General features: G+C 36.1%; 1 protein-coding gene across 7 annotated transcripts in view; it reads right to left on the bottom strand.

Annotated features, from left to right (window-relative positions):
* UPF2 (UPF2 regulator of nonsense mediated mRNA decay) overlaps positions 1 to 19,263 on the bottom strand; it is a 115,268-nt gene that overhangs the window by 41,893 nt on the left and 54,112 nt on the right. For all 7 annotated transcript variants that reach the window (XR_012914882.1, XM_075997549.1, XM_075997554.1 and 4 more), the window contains 3 exons: positions 10,677 to 10,785; positions 3,472 to 3,585; positions 69 to 185 (listed from right to left, as the gene is read on the bottom strand). Coding sequence is in view for 6 of the 7 variants with exons in the window: in XM_075997549.1 (XP_075853664.1) it covers positions 69 to 185; positions 3,472 to 3,585; positions 10,677 to 10,785 (340 nt within the window). In the remaining variant the exon portion in view is untranslated. The remainder of the gene's footprint in view (positions 1 to 68; positions 186 to 3,471; positions 3,586 to 10,676; positions 10,786 to 19,263) is intronic.

The following is a 19,263-nucleotide window of genomic DNA, read 5'->3' as shown; positions in this document are numbered from 1 at the left end:
ACTTTTAACCCCTGGAGTACAGGTAAGTCAAGACCCTCCAGCTCTTACCGGATCCTCAAAGCCCTTACCAGAAGTACACTGGTCCTCAGGTGAGACTCTGGGGATCTGAAAAGAAACCGTCCACACGTCTCCAGTAGGGTACATGCCATTTCAATATGATGATGAGAGAAGTCTGACAGAAGCATCTGCAATAATAAGAGTGATGAAAAACTACAAAGGCAACACTTCAATCCTCATAGAGAGAGAAAATATTATACAGCTAATGTGTGTTAACAACTTAAAAACTGTCAGTATAAAAAACAAAAGTGAGGCTACTTAGCTTTACTGCTGGGCATCTTTTGTATAACGCCATAACATTTTTTACTGAAAAACGTCAATATTTTTAATGTTTTTCCTTTCAGAAAAATATATGGAAACTGTCAAAACCCTTTCTATATTTATTATTAGATGTTATGCATTTAAATACATGCCACACAAACATTTTCTCAATGTCTTTTTGTTTTGTTTTCGTCTATATAACATTTACTTTAAAAAATTTTCACTACAAAAGTATTATTTGTCCATTGAATGAAATTTATAAACATAACACATACCAGACACATTTTAGTATTATCCTCTCAATCTTTTATGCATATTTTCTAAACTAAAATAGATTTAGACATGTCATTTAATAACTTGGTTTTTTGGCTTAACAAATATTTTTTCATGTTCCTTTTTTTCTTTCTATGACATGATTTAGAAGGCACTATATATATTTAGAGGGCACATATATCTAGTGCACATTATATAATATGAACTAGATAAAAATGTAATTCTTATTTATCATCCAAATTGTCTCCCATTTCTTGCTACATGTTGAATATCCAAAACACTTGGGACCAGAAGTGTTTTGGATTTTTGATTTTTCAGATTTTGGAATATAGTATTTGCATATACATAATAAGCTATCTTGGAGATGGGACCCAAGTCTAAACACAAAATTAATTTATGTTTCATATATATCTTATACATACAGCCTAAAGGCAATTTTATACAATACTTTATATACTTTTGTGCATGAAATTTTTTATAACAAAGTTTTGACTTTCTTTTGACTATGACTCATCATATGAAGTCAGGTGCAGAATTTTCCACTTATGGTGCCATGTTGGTATTCAAAAAGTTTTGGATTTTGGAGCATTTCAGATTTTGGGTTTTCAGATTAGGGATGTTTAACTTGCATTCTAAAACTGGTGTGACAAACATTCTCATAGATAAATCTATGCATGCATTTATGATTGCTTCCTTAAAATCAATTCCTAAAAAAGGAATTTCTATGTCAAAAAACACATATCCCTCCAAAATTATCTTTAAGAAACAGTACCAAAAATATACTAATACATCTAAACAGTCTTAGCATGATTCCTTTCAATTTGGAAAACTTTCACAATGCCTCTTACAATGCTGTCTGGAGTTTCCCTAAATGTATTTCGCAGTGTTATCAGTTTCCTGAGATGCTCCAAGGTTTAAGAAACTTGATCCCTACAATATTTACAATAACTATTAATATTGTAAATACTCTAAGAAATCATGCAGTAAAGAAACTTTAATTTTGTTTAGCTCATATCGTTCCAAATGTATTTAAATCCTTGAGATAGGTTTTATGTGATATACCTATTAACAGCCCAAGGAAATCAAGTTGTTAAATAAATTTGTTAGAGAGAAAAACAACTTTAAGAAGAGAACCATCAATTTTAAATGTAGAATTATTCCATCTATTCTGTATGAACTTTACTATATATATATATATAGCGCTAATTACTGTTAACTGATTTCTAGTTTTAATTCCACAGTGGATAGAAAACATAATCTGAGGCCAGGCGTGGTGGCTCACGCCTGTAATCCTAGCTCTCTGGGAGGCCGAGGCGGGCGGATTGCTCAAGGTCAGGAGTTCAAAACCAGCCTGAGCAAGAGCGAAACCCCGTCTCTACTATAAATAGAAAGAAACTAATTGGCCAACTGATATGTATATAAAAAAAAATTAGCCGGGCATGGTGGCGCATGCCTGTAGTCCCAGCTACTCGGGAGGCTGAGGCAGAAGGATCGCTTGAGCCCAGGAGTTTGAGGTTGCTGTGAGCTAGCCTGACGCCACGGCACTCACTCTAGCCTGGACAACAAAGCGAGACTCTGTCTCAAAAAAAAAAAAAAGAAAGAAAGAAAGAAAACATAATCTGAGTAATTTCCATCTTCTCAAATTTGCTGAGATATTCTTTATGGTGTTTATTTCTCCATTACTTGCCAATTTTCGCTTCGTATATTTTGAAGCTATGCTATTAGTTGCATATTAACTCAGGAAGGTAATGATGACCTAGTCATCCTTATGAACCATCCCTCTTTATTTCTATTAATGCTTTGTGCCTTAACATATACTTTGTCGGATAATAGTAAGTAAAATCAGCTCTCTTTTGGTTAGCATTTGCATAGTATATTTTCCCCATCTTTTTACTTTAACTGTTCTCATCTTTACACTTCTCTCTTGTAGATAGTACATAGTGTCTTAATTAAGTCTTATATTTTTAAGGCTTCTACTTGATGTATTTACTTAGTCCTTTTAGGTTTCATATAATTACTGATAAAGATGCATATGTATCTAACATCTTAGTGTTTTCTATTTTGCTCATCTGTTTAATGTTCCTTTTTGCTCCTTTCTTGTCTTCTTTTGGATTAATCAAATATTTAATTATTTAATTTTATTCACCACTTACAACCAAAACTTTAAACTTTTCTATTAAAAATAATCAGGCCGGGCGCTGTGGCTCACGCCTGTAATCCTAGCTCTTGGGAGGCCGAGGCGGGCGGATTGCTCAAGGTCAGGAGTTCAAAACCAGCCTGAGCAAGAGCGAGACCCCGTCTCTACTATAAATAGAAAGAAATTAATTGGCCAACTGATATATATATATAAAAAAATTAGCCGGGCATGGTGGCACATGCCTGTAGTCCCAGCTACCCGGGAGGCTGAGGCAGAAGGATCACTGGAGCCCAGGAGTTTGAGGTTGCTGTGAGCTAGGCTGACGCCACGGCACTCACTCTAGCCTGGGCAACAAAGCGAGACTCTGTCTCAAAAAAAAAAAAAAAAAATAATAATCAAATGGGTAGGGAACAGTGGCTCATGCCTGTAATCCTAGCACTCTGGCAGGCCGAGGCAAGAGGGTCGCTCGAGTTCAGGAGTTCTAGACCAGCCTGAGCAAAAGCAAGACTCCACCTCTACCAAAAATAGAAAAGCCAGGCATCACGGTATGCACCTGTGGCCCCAGCTACTCAAGAGGCTGAGGCAGGAGAATCACCTGAGCCCAGGAGTTTGAGGTTGCTGTGAGTTGTAAGACGCCACTGCACCCTACCCAAGGCAACAGAGCAAGACTCTTCTCTCTCAAAAAAAAAAAAAAAAACAAAAAAAAAAACAAACAAAAAAAACCACAGTAATTCAGCACTAACCTTTAAACAATGCAGTGTATCATTTTTTGTGAACATCTTAAACTTAGTTAGTTCTCCAATAAAACGAACAGTTTTGTTCTTTGTTTCAATATTGATCTGGTCCTTTTTTCGTACCTACAAATTAAAAGTAAAATGATATTGCTTAATCAATCAACATTTGGGGGAAACAATGCATTTTATCAGGCTCAAAGAGGCCCTTAAATAAAGAAGCCTGTTTAACTTAAGTTTCTCAGATTTATCTGGCAACATAAACCTTTTTTCTGAAATGTTAATCACTATTAGTTAACACTCCATCAAATTTGTATTATAAGGAACACACTTTAGGAAATGCTGCTTAAAAAATATGAATACCAAGCACTCACTTAAGCAAAAATGATATTAAGGCTCAGCTGGTATACTGTAATTACAAACTATAATGCATTTTTTATTATAAATTCATTATAATGAAACATCGAATATAATCATTGTTTTTATCTTTATTACCATAGTTGTATGTCAAAGTTCAAATCCTCTGTAAATAAATGTCTTCTACTTAGGTACACATTTCAAGAAATACCAAATGCAACAAAATCCCATTGCAACAGTACAATGCTAACAGACACACCAAAGTAAATGTAACTGGATTTATCCTCAGAATTCTATTTTCATCAGAAAACCAAATCTACAGTCGAGAAACATTTTATTTGAACAACAATGACCATCACATGGTGGTGCCTTGAATTAGTTTATCCCTTTCTTTTTGAAATACTATCCTATCTCATTTTTTCCATATAACAACATTCTGAGAGAGGAATAACAGCTGTTATTATTCTGGTTTAATAGTTAAACAAAAATAGGACAGAAAGCTGTCAAAAGATGTGACCAAGAATCAATACTAAAATCCTAATCTCCTATCTGTGAATTGAGAATTCTACTATATTACCCCCACATGTATACACTGGAATTAGAAATAAAGCCTAATTTCACTGGTAGCTGGACACTTAACAACAATCATTTATATGAAAACTAAACTTTTACATATTGAGACAGCTATTTGTCATCTTAATTTTAAAAGATCTAACTTTCTATAGCAAGCAGAAGTAGGTATTTAGACTTTTCAGATTTTAAACAAACCCTATTTACTCATTTAAATACTCAGAGCAAACTAGAAGCTCACCATAACTGAATTTAATCTAAAGCATCAACAAAATTGCATCCATAAAACAAAAGCAAATAAAATCACAAAAATTCAACTTCAATATAGATTTTTTTTTTTTTGAGACAGACTCTCACTCTGTCACCCTGGCTGGGCTGCAATGGCCTCATCACAGCTCACTGCAACCTCAAACTCCTGAGTTCAAGAGATCGTCCTGCCTTAGCCTCCTGAGTAGTTGGGACCACAGGTGTGTGCCACAAAGCCTGGCTAATTTTTCTATTTTGGGTAGAGATGGACACTCTCACAGGTGTGAGTCACGGTGTCTAGCCCAGAACTTTATGTTAAAGGCATCATTTAAGTATACAAAATAATTTTGTGACTGGAGACAAACAGAAAATAGAACTAGTTTTTCTATTTTAATATTAAACAAAATAATACTGAATAAAGTTGGTTGTTTTCAGCCTTATAATTTAGAAAGGAATACAGACTTCATAAACATCATTTCACAAATAAGTATGTTTGATAAGCACGACACATGAAAACCTCCTCTTGTTAATTTACCTTATTTTGTGAACTACAGGGATAGATAGAATGTGGAGTCTGGACCAGTTTTACTGGATTTAAATCCCAGCTCCATGACTGACACTTACTGGCTATTAATTAAACTCTGCACTTCAATTTTCTCATCTGAAAAATGGACCTAATAGGGTTGTTGTGAGTCTTAAATAAGTTAATACATAAAACAATGCTTAGAACCAGTAAGGGTTCAATAAATATTACCTATAGTTAATTTTATCCAACTTTGCATATTTCTATTCCTAGTATGTGGGCATTAAGTAAATGTTTACTGAATAAACAAACAACTTTACACACACACACACATATATATAAACAAACAGTGAAGTAAAAGAGCCAAAGTTTTATAGTCATAATAGCTGTGCTCTTCTGGTAATTTTCTGGGATATATGATCTTGGGCAAGTCACATAAACTCCCCTGAATCTGTGTCCCACTTGGTAAAATATGGATAATGATGATGATGATGATGGTAGTGACTATACTTCCCTTAATACTAAGCAATTAATATCCAGGACAAAAGAAGATTACACAACCTTCAAAATGATATCTAAGCAGTGTTTTAATGACCTGGTAAAATGCTTCTAAGTGAGAAATTGGAAAAGAAAACTGTATATAAAGTATAATTCATCTATGCAACACTAGAGAAAAAAGGTAAAGAAAACATCAAAATGTTAACAGGGTTTGCTGTTAAGTGATGTCATTTTTTCCCTCTTCCTTTCTACTTTCCATATTTTCTAAATTACTGAGCATGTGTCTCTTTTATCGTCAAAGAAATATAGGGGAAAAAAGCATAAGAAAGCATATCCAAAGCTATATACTGAAGCTGAATCTTTAAGGGTAGGCAGGGCTGGGAAATACATACACATATTTTTTTAAGTTTCCTTGGACAGTCCCAGATGTACACCCTCTTCAACAACTGCTATGGAGTTTCAGATAACTTTTAAGTATTGCTGAGCATTACAGATTTCAAAACCTAGAACATACTACATCATCCACAGTATATACTTATATTAACTCTAATCTTAAATATTATAAAGACTAAGGAGGTACAATCTAACTAAAATGACAAAATTATAGAACTTTTAAATGAAGGATTATAAACAATGACCCTACCCTCTCATCTTCAGATGAGAAAACAAAGGGCTTTTAAAAAAGGGTGTTACTTGTTTAAAAAAAATTCTTTTCTTAAACCCTTATGATCAAAGATGTGTCAAAACACTTCTGCAAAACTAAATGTAGATGAGTTCACAATGTAAATTTTTAAATATTTTTTCCAGTAATGCCTCTTGTAAGATTTTGCTTATTTAATCAATCAGTATTAGCAAAAATGCTTTTTCCAACTCATTTGTTAAAGGTACCTGAACTTTAGGCTGGGCGCAGTGGCTCACGCCTGTAATCCTAGCACTCTGGGAGGCCGCGGCGGGCGGATTGCTCGAGGTCAGGAGTTCGAAACCAGCCTGAGCAAGAGCGAGATCCCGTCTCTACTATAAATGGAAAGAAATTAATTGGCCAACTAATATATATAGAAAAAATTAGCCGGGCATGGTGGCGCATGCCTGTAGTCCCAGCTACTGGGGAGGCTGAGGCAGCAGGATTGCTTAAGCCCAGGAGTTTGAGGTTGCTGTGAGCTAGGCTGACTCCACGGCACTCACTCTAGCCTGGGCAACAAAGTGAGACTCTGTCTCAAAAAACAACAACAACAAAAAAAACCTCTTTAGATATGTCAACACAAATAATGACTTCCTGGGACTACCACACTTTCCTACAGGAAGAACCCTCTTCTCCAGCCACGCTGGCTTTCTACAAGGGCCAAATAGATAACTTTGTTTCCTCCACAGTCTGCTCATTTTGTTTTATATGAAGCTTATTTAATCATTCAACAAACTTTTTTGAAAACCTACTGTATGCTAAATACGGAATCAGTATTATGTCTATAAATAAGTAAATTTGCCTTGCTATGAAATTTTTTTAAATTTTATGGATCAGTGATCTCCAAAGTAGGAAGGTTTCTGTAAGACCCTCATCTACTGGGATCTGGTGGGGGTTGAGGGTTGAAACTTTTATTTATGTTTATCTTGTATCTTTCCATTTATTTTTGTGGTTTTATAATACACATTAAATATTTGATACAACTGCAAATGTATATAATTTAAAAATATATATACCTAATGTACATGGCCAGCTTATTTTAACTAATAAAGAGGCTAGATCGAAAAAGTTGAGAACCCATCAATTTTTTTTTTTTTTTTTTGAGACAGAGTCTCACTTTTGTTGCCCAAGCTAGAGTGCCGTGGCGTTAGCTTAGCTCACAGCAACCTCAAACTCCTGGGCTCAAGCGATCCTCCTACCTCAGCCTCCCAAGAAGCTGGGACTACAGGCATGTGCCACTATACCCAGCTAATTTTATTTATTTATTTTTATATATATATACATATGTATATGTATATATATATATACACACACATATATATGTATATATGTATGTGTGTGTATATATATATATATATATATATATATATACACTGAGGCTGAGGCAGAAGGATTGCTTGAGCCCAGGAGTCTGAGGTTGCTGTGAGCTAGGCTGACGCCACGGCACTCACTCTAGCCTGGGCAACAAAGAGACTCTGTCTCAAAAAACAAACAAACAAACAAACACTATTACAATAATCCAACTAGGGATAATGAAACACAGCAGCAGTAGCAATGAAGAGGAGATGCTAGATTTGACCTGTTTTAGAAAGCAGCATTAATAGAATTTGGTGAATACTGGCTCCTCAATGTCTAGGTACAAAAGTAGAGCTATTTATCTTACTGATTAGGTAAAATATATTGTAAATTTATAGGGAAAATATAGAAGTAGATTTGAGGAAGTAAAAGATTAAGACCTTTTTAAGAAGAACACAATAAGCTTGTTTTCTGGACATATTTACCTAGAAGAACATTAAAACTAAGTACCAAGAGAGAGGTTCCAGCAAGAGACATATATCTGGGTTTGTTGGGAATAGATGCAAACTGAAACTAGGTAAAATGTGCTACATCAAAAAGGAGGGTGAAGGAAGAAAGCTTAGGAAATTCCAACCTACAAATTCAGCTAGAAAAAAAGGAGGAGATTGAGAATAGCGGTCTTAAGTAAGAATCAGGAGAAAGCGGAGGTACACAAGGGATAATGACTGTAATGATATTTACGTGCAGACACTGTGTGAAGAACTGTATAGGCATTTTCTCATTTAATACTTAAGAACAACCCTATTTAAAAACATGCAATTACTATTCCCATTTGATAGACTTGGAAACTGAGGTTTAGAGCACGTGAATAACTTGGCCAAAGTTACAATGCTAGCATGTGCTAGAGCTAGAATGACAGCTTCCTATAAAGCAGGAGAGTCCAGCAGTTTAGAATCTGCAGAGACATCAACTAACAGGCAATTATGAAACACTGGTGGTCTCTGCCAGGGTGCAGCCATGATGGGGAATCAAAGGGTAAATGTCACCAGAAGTACAAACATACTCTAAAACATTTGAATGAGAAGAAAACAGAAGAGGATAGCTGTGGGGGTGTACAGATATTGAGAGAAGTTTTTTGTTCTTGTTGCTGTTATTTTATTTTCATTTGAGGATGGGAGAGCATTGGGCACCGAACTTTGTTCTGGCCTAATAGGAAGTGTTTGGCAAAGTCTGCAGATTTGGGGATGGGGGAGGACAGACCCTTGAGGAAGTATTTAATAAAAGGTAATCAATTACTTCAAGTGCCCTTTCTTCTCTCCCCTGAGAGCAGTGGTTCCAAAGCATGCTCCTGGAATTCTGATATTCCTCCCTTTGTAATGAAGCATTACAGCAGTTACAATAAAAATGCCAATTCTCCGACTCCCATCTCAATTTTCAAAAGCGAGTGAAGTACACATGGATAGAAATTTCTTAATTTTAAGTTTTTCACCGAAAGCACTAATTATGCTTGGTCTAGCAACGTGTTTTAATTTGGAGTTTGGCTGAGGAGAATAAGCATGTAACTCATGTAATATACTCCTACTGCACACTGGCAAAACAGTTGTTTGTACAATGGGATTATATATATCAACAAGAATATCATGACTTCTGATGTATCTGACCCCAAACTAGCAGCATTTATCAAAGTGTGTTCTTCATGGGATTATATGCTTATACCTCTCCAGGAGATTCACAGAGCACATTAACACATTAAAGCTTTGAGAATTCTTACAATAAAACAAAACCAAAGCATTTAACTTTACTGCGTTCAGTGTTTCCAACTTCTCTAAACATGAAAACTTTTCTAATTAATACTACCTATGAAAATATAAAAAACACTTTCGCAAAAGCTGGCCCAGAAAAATCTTAACCACAAATCTCTTAATAACAAATTAATACTCCAAGAAGCCAGTACCAATCATTCTACCCTCGTGAGACTTTCTCCTTCCTCTGAACCAAAGCACTCTCTCTCTAATAATCCACTGGACAATTAAGCATGCAATTCCTTATATCTATTATAGTTAAGGATTTAAATTTTATTTCACTCTTGCTTTTCTATTTATGCCTTGTCTCCCCAACTACATCATGAGGTTCTTGACCTCAGAAATTGTGTCTGTTCTTTCCTGAGTGTTCAGCAATGCTACTGATCTGTGCACAGTGAGTACAAGAAAGCATGTATTGAACACAGCAAACAATTCCTGATTTTATTTGTATTCTCAGCAACTTACTACAAAGCTAAATTTTGTAAACACAATTTCCCACTGGCTATCATAAACACTTGAATTTCACGTTTTTTCATCATCTATCAATGCCCACTTTCTATTCAATGCCCGTCTACCAATACCTCTAGCACTATCATTCACCCCCCACCCCCAACCAAGCTAGTATCTAAAGCTCTATCACCACCATGAGATGACTGGATAATGTGGGTTTTGGAGAACTACAAACTCTGGTCTATTCAGACTCCTAGGGAAGCTGTCTGATAACAGGCCCCTGGTATTTCCTAGGGTGGTCTTAAAGAACACACCACCATCCAAGGTAAAGATTCTCAAGGCAAGAATCAACCAGCATGTACCAATACAAGAAAATTTATGGAATCTTTTATGCTCCACACATTTGGACCCCCAACACTACAGAGGCATCCTACATGGCACCACACCCTGACTCTTCATTGCCAATCCTGTTTCTTCCAGAAACAACAGTAAGGCCTCTGGCTGTCTTGACCTTGGAGAATGGTTTTTATTTTACAAAAGCAAAAAGTACAATACCTACAATTGGGGAACAAAGAAGCAGTAACAGCTCACCTCAAAGTTGGAATATCACTTATCCATTTCAAGCTTTGTTGAGTAAATTTACATTTTTGAAATTTAGAATTCCATAGATTCTGAACTGTTATACCACTATCAAATTTCAATAATATGCTTACCAACAATTATGTTCTTAAACTAAAGAATCCTCACTCAACTTTTTAAAATATATATATTACAAAATAAATGCTTAAATACATACATGAAATCTGAAATCCCCCCTCAGCATGGAACAAAGATCCTCTGCTACATCAGACATGCAGGGATGTAATGTAGCAACCAATCTTGCATAAAATGGTAGCAAATCCAACCTGCAAAAGTTATATGTGATATGTATAAAAGGAAAGACATATCAGAAATAATTCAGTTTAAAATTTAAACTTTCTCAGATGTATTCACACATTAAATGATTTTGAAACTAATAATCATACAGACATGCCTATTTATTGCCATCATAAAGAAATGTCTGAAAATTCAATCAGCTTTGTGAAAGTTTATTAATAATCTGGCATTTTCCATTCAGTGAACTGATCAAATATTTGTACGTTTACTAAGTATGTAATTTTGATAAAATATGAAACACCAAAAAAATTTGACATGGCTTAATTTTTTAATCACATAATACCTAAGTTAACTGCATACTTACGAACCTGAAGGTAATGTAACTTATACGGTGTAAAACAGAATCCTTTCAGACCATTTCCTTTATTTATCCAGGGGTAAGTTATTTAGAAACCTCAATATCTAAAGTAAGAGGGTAACCAATAACCAAAAAGCATCTATGAAGTTGTCAAAACAGTATCACAAAATCCACACACTAACTTACATATTTCACTCATTACAGAATCCACTCGGATCCACCTTCAGTGTCATACTTTGGACAGTAAGTGGCAAGTACATGGCACTCACACTGCCAACCCTTCCATTGTCAGATCACTCTTTTTCACCAAACATGGACAAAACTCCAGAATCCTGCTGAACGCAGGACTCCAGGCAGCTACTACTAATTGAAATCAACACAAGCGAAAACTTATTTTCCATTCCTGTCACAGACATTATTTTATAAAACTTGATTATTCAGTGATTCAACACTCAGCAGATTGGACGCTGACGACAGGAAGCAGCAAAGAACTAACAGAAGTGCTGCACTGACAGCAGCAGGTAACTAGAGCTGACAGTGATGAAGGAAGCTAAAACTAAACTCAAAAAAGTAGACATAAGAGCTCAAAAACTGTGACAGCTTGAAGCCATGTAGGAAAGAAAGAATCATATAAGTCTTAATTATCGCTGAATAGATCACTATACAATAGAATAATATATGAAAATGGTTTGATCACCAGGGAAAAGACTGCATACCAAGAAAGGCTTAGAATTAGATCTGGAAAGCTCCTAGTAGTATGTACAGATTAACCCTTAGAAGAGGGGACATAGTGAAGGAAGAAGAATGGAGATAAATTAGAAAAGGGGCTGGGCGCTGTGGCTCACGCCTGTAATCCTAGCTCTTGGGAGGCTGAGGCGGGCGGATTGCTCAAGGTCAGGAGTTCAAAACCAGCCTGAGCGAGACCCCGTCTCTACTATAAATAGAAAGAAATTAATTGGCCAACTGATATATATATAAAAAATTAGCCGGGCATGGTGGCGCATGCCTGTAGTCCCAGCTACTTGGGAGGCTGAGACAGAAGGATCGCTTGAGCCCAGGAGTTTGAGGTTGCTGTGAGCTAGGCTGACGCCATGGCACTCACTCTAGCCTGGGCAACAAAGCAAGACTCTGTCTCAAAAAAAAAAAAAAAAAAAAAAAAAAAAAAAAAAAAAAAAAAAAAAAAAAGAAAAGGGAGGGTAAGGGAAAGAAACTGATTAAATTCATGCCTAAAAGCCTTAAAAACTTTGCACTCCTCAAAGACTTAGACCATTTCTGAAAAAAAAAATTATCATTTATTTCATTCTTACCAATGTGCTAGGCCCTGTCCTAGGTAGGCATCTACATATATCATTCAACTTCTTAACCTAATAGTCACCCTATGAGGTGGACATTATAATCACCATTTAAGAAATAAGAGAACTGATGCTAAGAGAAGTCAAAAATAATCTGGTAGCTTTGTAGTATTATCTTAGTAATTATTTTTAATGAATCATATTCTTTAAAGAAAGTGAAAACCACAAGCCATTATATAGAGATTAAAAAATGTTTCGAATCAAAACGTTTCGCACTAAACTTTAAACATTTAATATATTTAAAAAGTTTTATAGTGTTTATCATAGTGTAAAATCATAGTGTTTATTAACTGAAGGTTAAGCTTCTGTCACACAGATAATACATACAATGTAGGTCACACCACTCCTTGAAAATATTGCAAAAATGAGGTATTACTAAATAAGGTATTCTCATAAATACATAATAATTTTCCTGATGTTAAAAAAAAAAAGCCTGGAGCAAATGAACATTTAATCTTCTTATATAATAAATGGATTCACACTAATACTAAATTTATAAATATTAGAATATTCATTCATTCATTCATTCATTCATTCATTCATTCATTCATTCATTCATAGGTTCTTCATTTTTTTTCCATACCTGTTTTAGCAACAAATACTCTTTTTTTCAAGAGTATCTGCCAAATTCAAATACTGGACTTTTAATCTACGTCTAGGGTCTACTGCTCCCTGTTGCCACAACTACGGGTCAGAAAGATACAGATAAAGAGCGAAGGTCACAGGCTAACAAAGAGCAATGGGCTGGGAGTTAGGAGGCCCAGGCTCTAACAGCACCTCTGTGACCTCATGAGCTGATCCACCCTCCGCTCCACCTGCTGTAGGCACACTGGCTCCTCAGTGATCCTCTCATTCAGAGCCTTGTGCTGGTGCTTCCCTTGGGCTAGAATATGCTTTCCCTACAGGCTAGAACCACCATACCTGGAGAATTTTTTGTATTTTTGGTATAGAGACAGGGTCCTCACTATGTTGCTCAGGCTGGTCTCCAACTCCTGGCCTCAAGCAATCCTCCCCACCTCAGCCTACCAAATGCTAGGGTAATAGGCATGAGCCAGTATGCCCAGCCTGCTTTTTAAAATGTAATTTTACCACTTTCTAACACAGTAAATAACTTGCTGATTTGTTATATTTATCTTATTTGTTATACCTCCTGCCCACTAGAATGTAAAATTTCCTGGGAGACAGTTTACCAGGACTCAAAACAGTATCTGGAACATAGCAGGTAATTTATATACATATATATGTACATGTTAGATAAATGAATGTCCCTGGGATCTCACTCTTAAGCATAGCATACTGTTAGCATTTAGTGTAAGACAGTTTTCTCCACAGTAAGGAAGTATCTTCCTATTTTTATAAGAATATTACATTTTATCAACAAAAACTCATCAAATATCTTTTAAGCAACTAATAGTATATTCATATATAACAGATTTTTAATTTACTATTTTTTTTTTTTTGGAGACAGAGTCTCACTCTGTTGCTCAGGCTAGAGTGCCGTGGCGTCAGCCTAACTCACAGCAACCTCAAATTACTGGGCTCAAGAAATCCTTCCACCTCAGCCTCCCAAGTAGTGGGGACTACAGGCATGCGCCACCATGCCCAGCTAATTTTTTCTATATGTTTTTAGTTGTCCAGCTAATTTCTATTTTTAGTAGAGACTCGCTCTTGGTCAGGCTGGTTTCGAACTCCTGAGCTCAAATGATGCATCCACCTCAGCCTCCCAGAGTGCTAGGATTACAGGCATGAGCCACCCGGCCTCTTTTTCTCTTTAAAATCTAAAGAATTGACTGTTGAAAGCTATTAATTTTTTATCTCTGTGCTCAAAAATACCTGGAAAAAAGAATGAAAGAATAGTTATAGTTCAATTAAAGAATACAAAGGATTTTCTTCATAGGAAACACTAAAGGAAATGACTCTAAAAAGATGAAATATAATAAATAAAAGATTTCAGATTACTCTGAAAGCCACAACCACATGCCCTGTTGACATTTTTCGAAATGCTGCCTGTTTGCAACACAACAGTGCCATCAAGTGGTATAATGTACTAATGCATTTCAAAAAAACATTCTTTCATAGTTCCAAATTTAGGGAGGGAGGAGGTCTAATTAGAAATTCTCTCATAAAACTCCAGCAAACTTTCCTAAAAGCTAGATCAGGAAAAGCTGTTCAAGAATCAAGCGTAGTACACTACACCTTTGAACAGCATTTTGCTTAGGTTAATCTAAAGAGATTCTGGGGACAGGCACGGTGGCTCAGGCCTGTAATCCCAGCACTCTGGGAGACCAAGGCAGGAGGATCATTTGAGCTCAGGAGTTTGAGACTACCCTGAGCAAGAGGCTCAGTCTCAGTTCCCTGTCTCTACTAAAAAAAGATAGAAATTAGCTAGACAACTAAAATATATACATATATAAAAAATATTCCAGGGAAAAATTGAGGCTAAGAGAAAAAAAAAAAAAAAGAAATTAAAAAAAGAAAAAAAAATTAGCTAGGCATGGTGGTGCATGCCTATAGTCCCAGCTACTTGGGAGGCTGAGGCAGCAGGATTGTTTGAGCCCAGGAATTTGAGGTTGCTGTGAGCGAGGATGATGCCAGGACACTCTAGCCCAGGCAACATAGTAGACTCTGTCTCAAAAAAAAACCAGGTACATCTATATTTAAAATAAGAAGAGATTCTTAGACACTTTCCCTGACTCTGACTTCAAACTCAAAATTTGGCTTAGGTAAGCAGCATTCTGGGGGTGCTGGGAATGTTCTATATCTTGATCTGGATGATAGACACATATGTTTACTTAAGATATAAACACTTCATGTAAAATTTCAATTATATATATTTATAGCTATGTTATATATTACCTATAAAATCACAAGCAAATATCTAATTAAGGGGATTTCTACATTTCATTTCTGTGGATCCCTTCAAATTAATAGGCGAAGAGATATGGCAGCCTTTTGAGTTTTTTTATTACTATTTAATGAAGGAAGAACACAACTGAACGTTAAAACACTGCTTCAGATCAGACCTTTAAGAACTGTAAAGATAGACTACAACAAATTTAAAAAACTTTTGTGCTGCGAATCATACCACCAAGAAAGTGAAAAGACAATTCAAAGAACAGAAAATATTTGCAAAGTGTATATCTAATAATGTATGTGTACCCAAAATATATTAATATAAAGAACTCTTACAATTCAATAAAAAGATAAATACAGTTTAAAAAAAGCAAAGGATGTGAACAGACATTTCTCCAAAGATGACATACAAATGTCCAAGAAGCCCAGGAAAAGATGTTCAACATTATTATTTTTGGGGGAAATAACTAATATTTGTCCCTCTCTATCCATGAGGGATTATTGGTTCTAAGACCCCCCACACAAATATCCAAATCTAAGGATGCTCAAATCCCTGATTAAAATGGCATAGTATTTGCATAAAACATACACATACCCTCCCAAATACTTTAAATCATCTCTAGATTACTTATAATATCCAATACAATGCAAATATTATGTAAATAGTTATTATACTGTATTGCTTTTTTATTTGTATTATTTTTTATTATTGCATTATTGTTTTTATTGTTTTTGTTTGTTTTCCTCCCAAATTTTCAATCCACAGTTGGCTGAATTCATGGATGCAGAATCCCCAGATCCAGAGGGTCAAGTGTGCAAATGAAAACCACAATGAGGTTCTGCTTTCACACCCACTAGGATGGCTATAATCAAAACACAGACAATAACAAGGGTTGGCCAGGATGTGAAGAAACTTGACCCCTCACACATTGCTGGTGGGATATAAAATGGTGCAGTCATTGTGGAAAACAGTTTGGCAGTTACTCAAAATGTTAAAGAGTTACCATGTAACTCAGCAATTCCACTCCTAGTTTTATGACTGAGAGAATTGAAAGTACATGTCTACACAAAGACTTATACATAGTCACAGGAGCATTATTCATAACAGTCAAAAAATGGAAACATCCCAAATGTTCAACTGATGAATGGGTAAACAAAATGTGGTGATCAGGCCGGGCGCGGTGGCTCACGCCTGTAATCCTAGCACTCTAGGAGGCCGAGGCGGGCGGATTGCTCAAGGTCAGGAGTTCAAAACCAGCCTGAGCGAGACCCCGTCTCTACCATAAAAATAGAAAAAAATTAATTGGCCAACTAATATATATATATATAAAAAATCAGCCGGGCATGGTGGCTTGTGCCTGTAGTCCCAGCTACTTGGGAGGCTGAGGCAGGAGGATCGCTTGAGCCCAGGAGTTTGAGGTTGCTGTGAGCTAGGCTGACGCCACGGCACTCACTCTAGCCTAGGCAAGAAAGCGAGACTCTGTCTCAAAAAAAAAAAACAAAAAAAACAAAATGTGGTGATCTATACGTTGGAATATTATTCAGCCATGAAAAGGAATGAAGTACTGGTAAATGCTATGATATGGATGAATCTTGAAACATTATGCTAAGTAAAAGAAGGCAGCCACAAAGGACCAACATGTTGTCCAGAATACATAAATCCAGAGAGAAAAAATGGATGAGTGGTTGCCCTTTGGGAAGTGGGGGAGCGAGGGAATGGAATTAACTGTCAATGGATACACGGTTTAAGGGCACAAAAATTTTCTAAAATTAGATTGTGGTGATGGTTGAATATATTTAGAACACTGAATTGCATATTTCATTTTACTTAATTTTTTAGAAACAGGGTCTCGCTTTGTCACCCAGGCTGGAGCACAGTGGTACAATCATAGCCAAATGCAGCACTAAACTCCTAGGCCCAAGCAATCCTCCCACTTTAGCCTGCCAAGTAGCTGGGACTATCTACCACACTCAGTTAAGTTATTTTATTTTTTCAGAGATGGGGGTCTCACTATGTTGCCAAGGGTGGTCTCCAATTCCTTCTGGCCTCAAGCTATCCTCTCAAGTGCCAGCCTCTGCACCAGTTATATCTCAGTAAAGCTGTGTTTTTTTTTAAAGAAGAGTAAAGAACATTAAAGAGTTATTAAGTTCAATGATTCCTAAGCCAAATTGTCCAGGACACGTAAACAACTAAATTCTCAGCAAAGCATGGTAGTGTATGTCTCTACAAAAAATAAAAAATTAACTAGCCATGTGCAGCGGTATACACCTGTATCCCAGCTACTTGGGAAGCTGAGGCAGGAGGATCACTTGAGCCCAGGAGTTTGCTTTGATGACAGCGACCTATAATCATGCTACCGAACTCCAGCCTGAAGTTTTTTCTCTTAAGAGAGAAAAAAAAATCCAAAAGCTGGTTTTCTGGTAGGAAAAAAACAAAACAGATAAACTCCTAGCTAATGTAATCAAGAAGAGAAAGAAGGGGAAGTACAAATATGGCACTATTCATAATGGCAAAAGACTAGAAAGTTTGAAATGGTTAAATATAGGATATTCATAAAAAGAAACACTGTGGCTTTAAAAGAAAGAACAAGGGAAATCTTTATGTATTGAAATGAAAAGATACATATAATAAGTTGCCCATTGTATAAAAAAACAGGAAATAAGAATCTATAATTATATTCTCCTGTATGCACAAAAGAAACCAGTAGAACACATAAGAATTAAGACAGTGGTTTCCTATTGAAAGGAGTGCAAACTGGGTAGTGAGACAAGAATAGGAAGGATACTTTTCATCATACAGTATTTTATACTTCTGGGTTTTAAGCCATGGGAATGCATTATTTACTATTTAAAATTGCATATGACCAATCTTAATTCACCAGATATTTTTAAGCATGTACTGTGTACCAAACACTATCACTGGTGTTGGAGATGTACAAAATGAAAAGATCTAGTCCTCTCTCCTAAAGGGCTGATAGTTCAGAGACAGTCTGGCAGGTATACAGTCAGCAAACCAACAATGGGAATATAATGTGCCTAATTCTTCAGACAAAGACCTGTTGAAAGCCCTATAAAAGAGCACCTGTATCTACACAACGAAAGTAAGGTTGATCAGAGAAGACAGCTCTTGTGCCAAGACTTAAAGGCTAAGTCCAAGATTTCCAGTGGAAAAACATCCCAGATAAAGCAGAAAGCAGAGGCAAAGGCATGGGAGTAGAGAGAGCAAAGGGTAGAAATCATTACAGATCAAGATTCTGTAAGAAGAAGAGTAGCTAGAATTAAGACTGAAGAATTGAAAATGGGCTAAGAAAGAGTATTATATGCCATGTTAAATAATTTTATCACCATCTACATGTTGGGCTTTGTGCTAAGTGCTGGGGATAAAGAAGTAAGCATGGACTCCTTCCTGCAGCTTAGTCTATAGGACAATGTCAGGCAGTCCAAGAAAGATGTTTTTGCAACAGTTTGCTGCCATGACCTTTCCTGTCTCTGTCTCTCCGCACTATTGCCTCTGTCAGAAATGCTTTCTCTATCCCTGTCCTCACCCATCCCTGTCCAGCCAATTCCTTTCTTAGGACTTGGATTAAATGACCCCTGTTCAGGAAGCCTTCTTTGACTCCCTAGACTAAATCAATCAGTTCCACTTGCTCTATGCTTCAAAGCGCGCTGTGCTTCTTTGGTAACTGAGCTTAGAATTATTCATCCATCTTCCTCTCCAAAACATAAACTATATGAATACAAGTAAGTCAATCTTCATCACCATTGTACTGTATCTCCAGCACTGATCACAGTATATAGAAGACCTTTAATGAATTATTTAATGAATGAATAAATTCTAGAATATAATTTAATTTTTCCTGATCAGGCTGATTATAACAAAGTTAAATAGTTATATTCATATAATTCAAGTGGAGTCTATTTTTCATGGCTCATTCGCTATGCAT

The sequence above is a fragment of the Microcebus murinus genome, chromosome 25 (assembly GCF_040939455.1).
Source record: "Microcebus murinus isolate Inina chromosome 25, M.murinus_Inina_mat1.0, whole genome shotgun sequence".
Lineage (NCBI taxonomy): Eukaryota > Metazoa > Chordata > Mammalia > Primates > Cheirogaleidae > Microcebus > Microcebus murinus.
The sequence above is the reverse complement of the archived record's forward strand: the minus strand, read 5'-3'. Positions and strand labels throughout refer to the sequence as shown.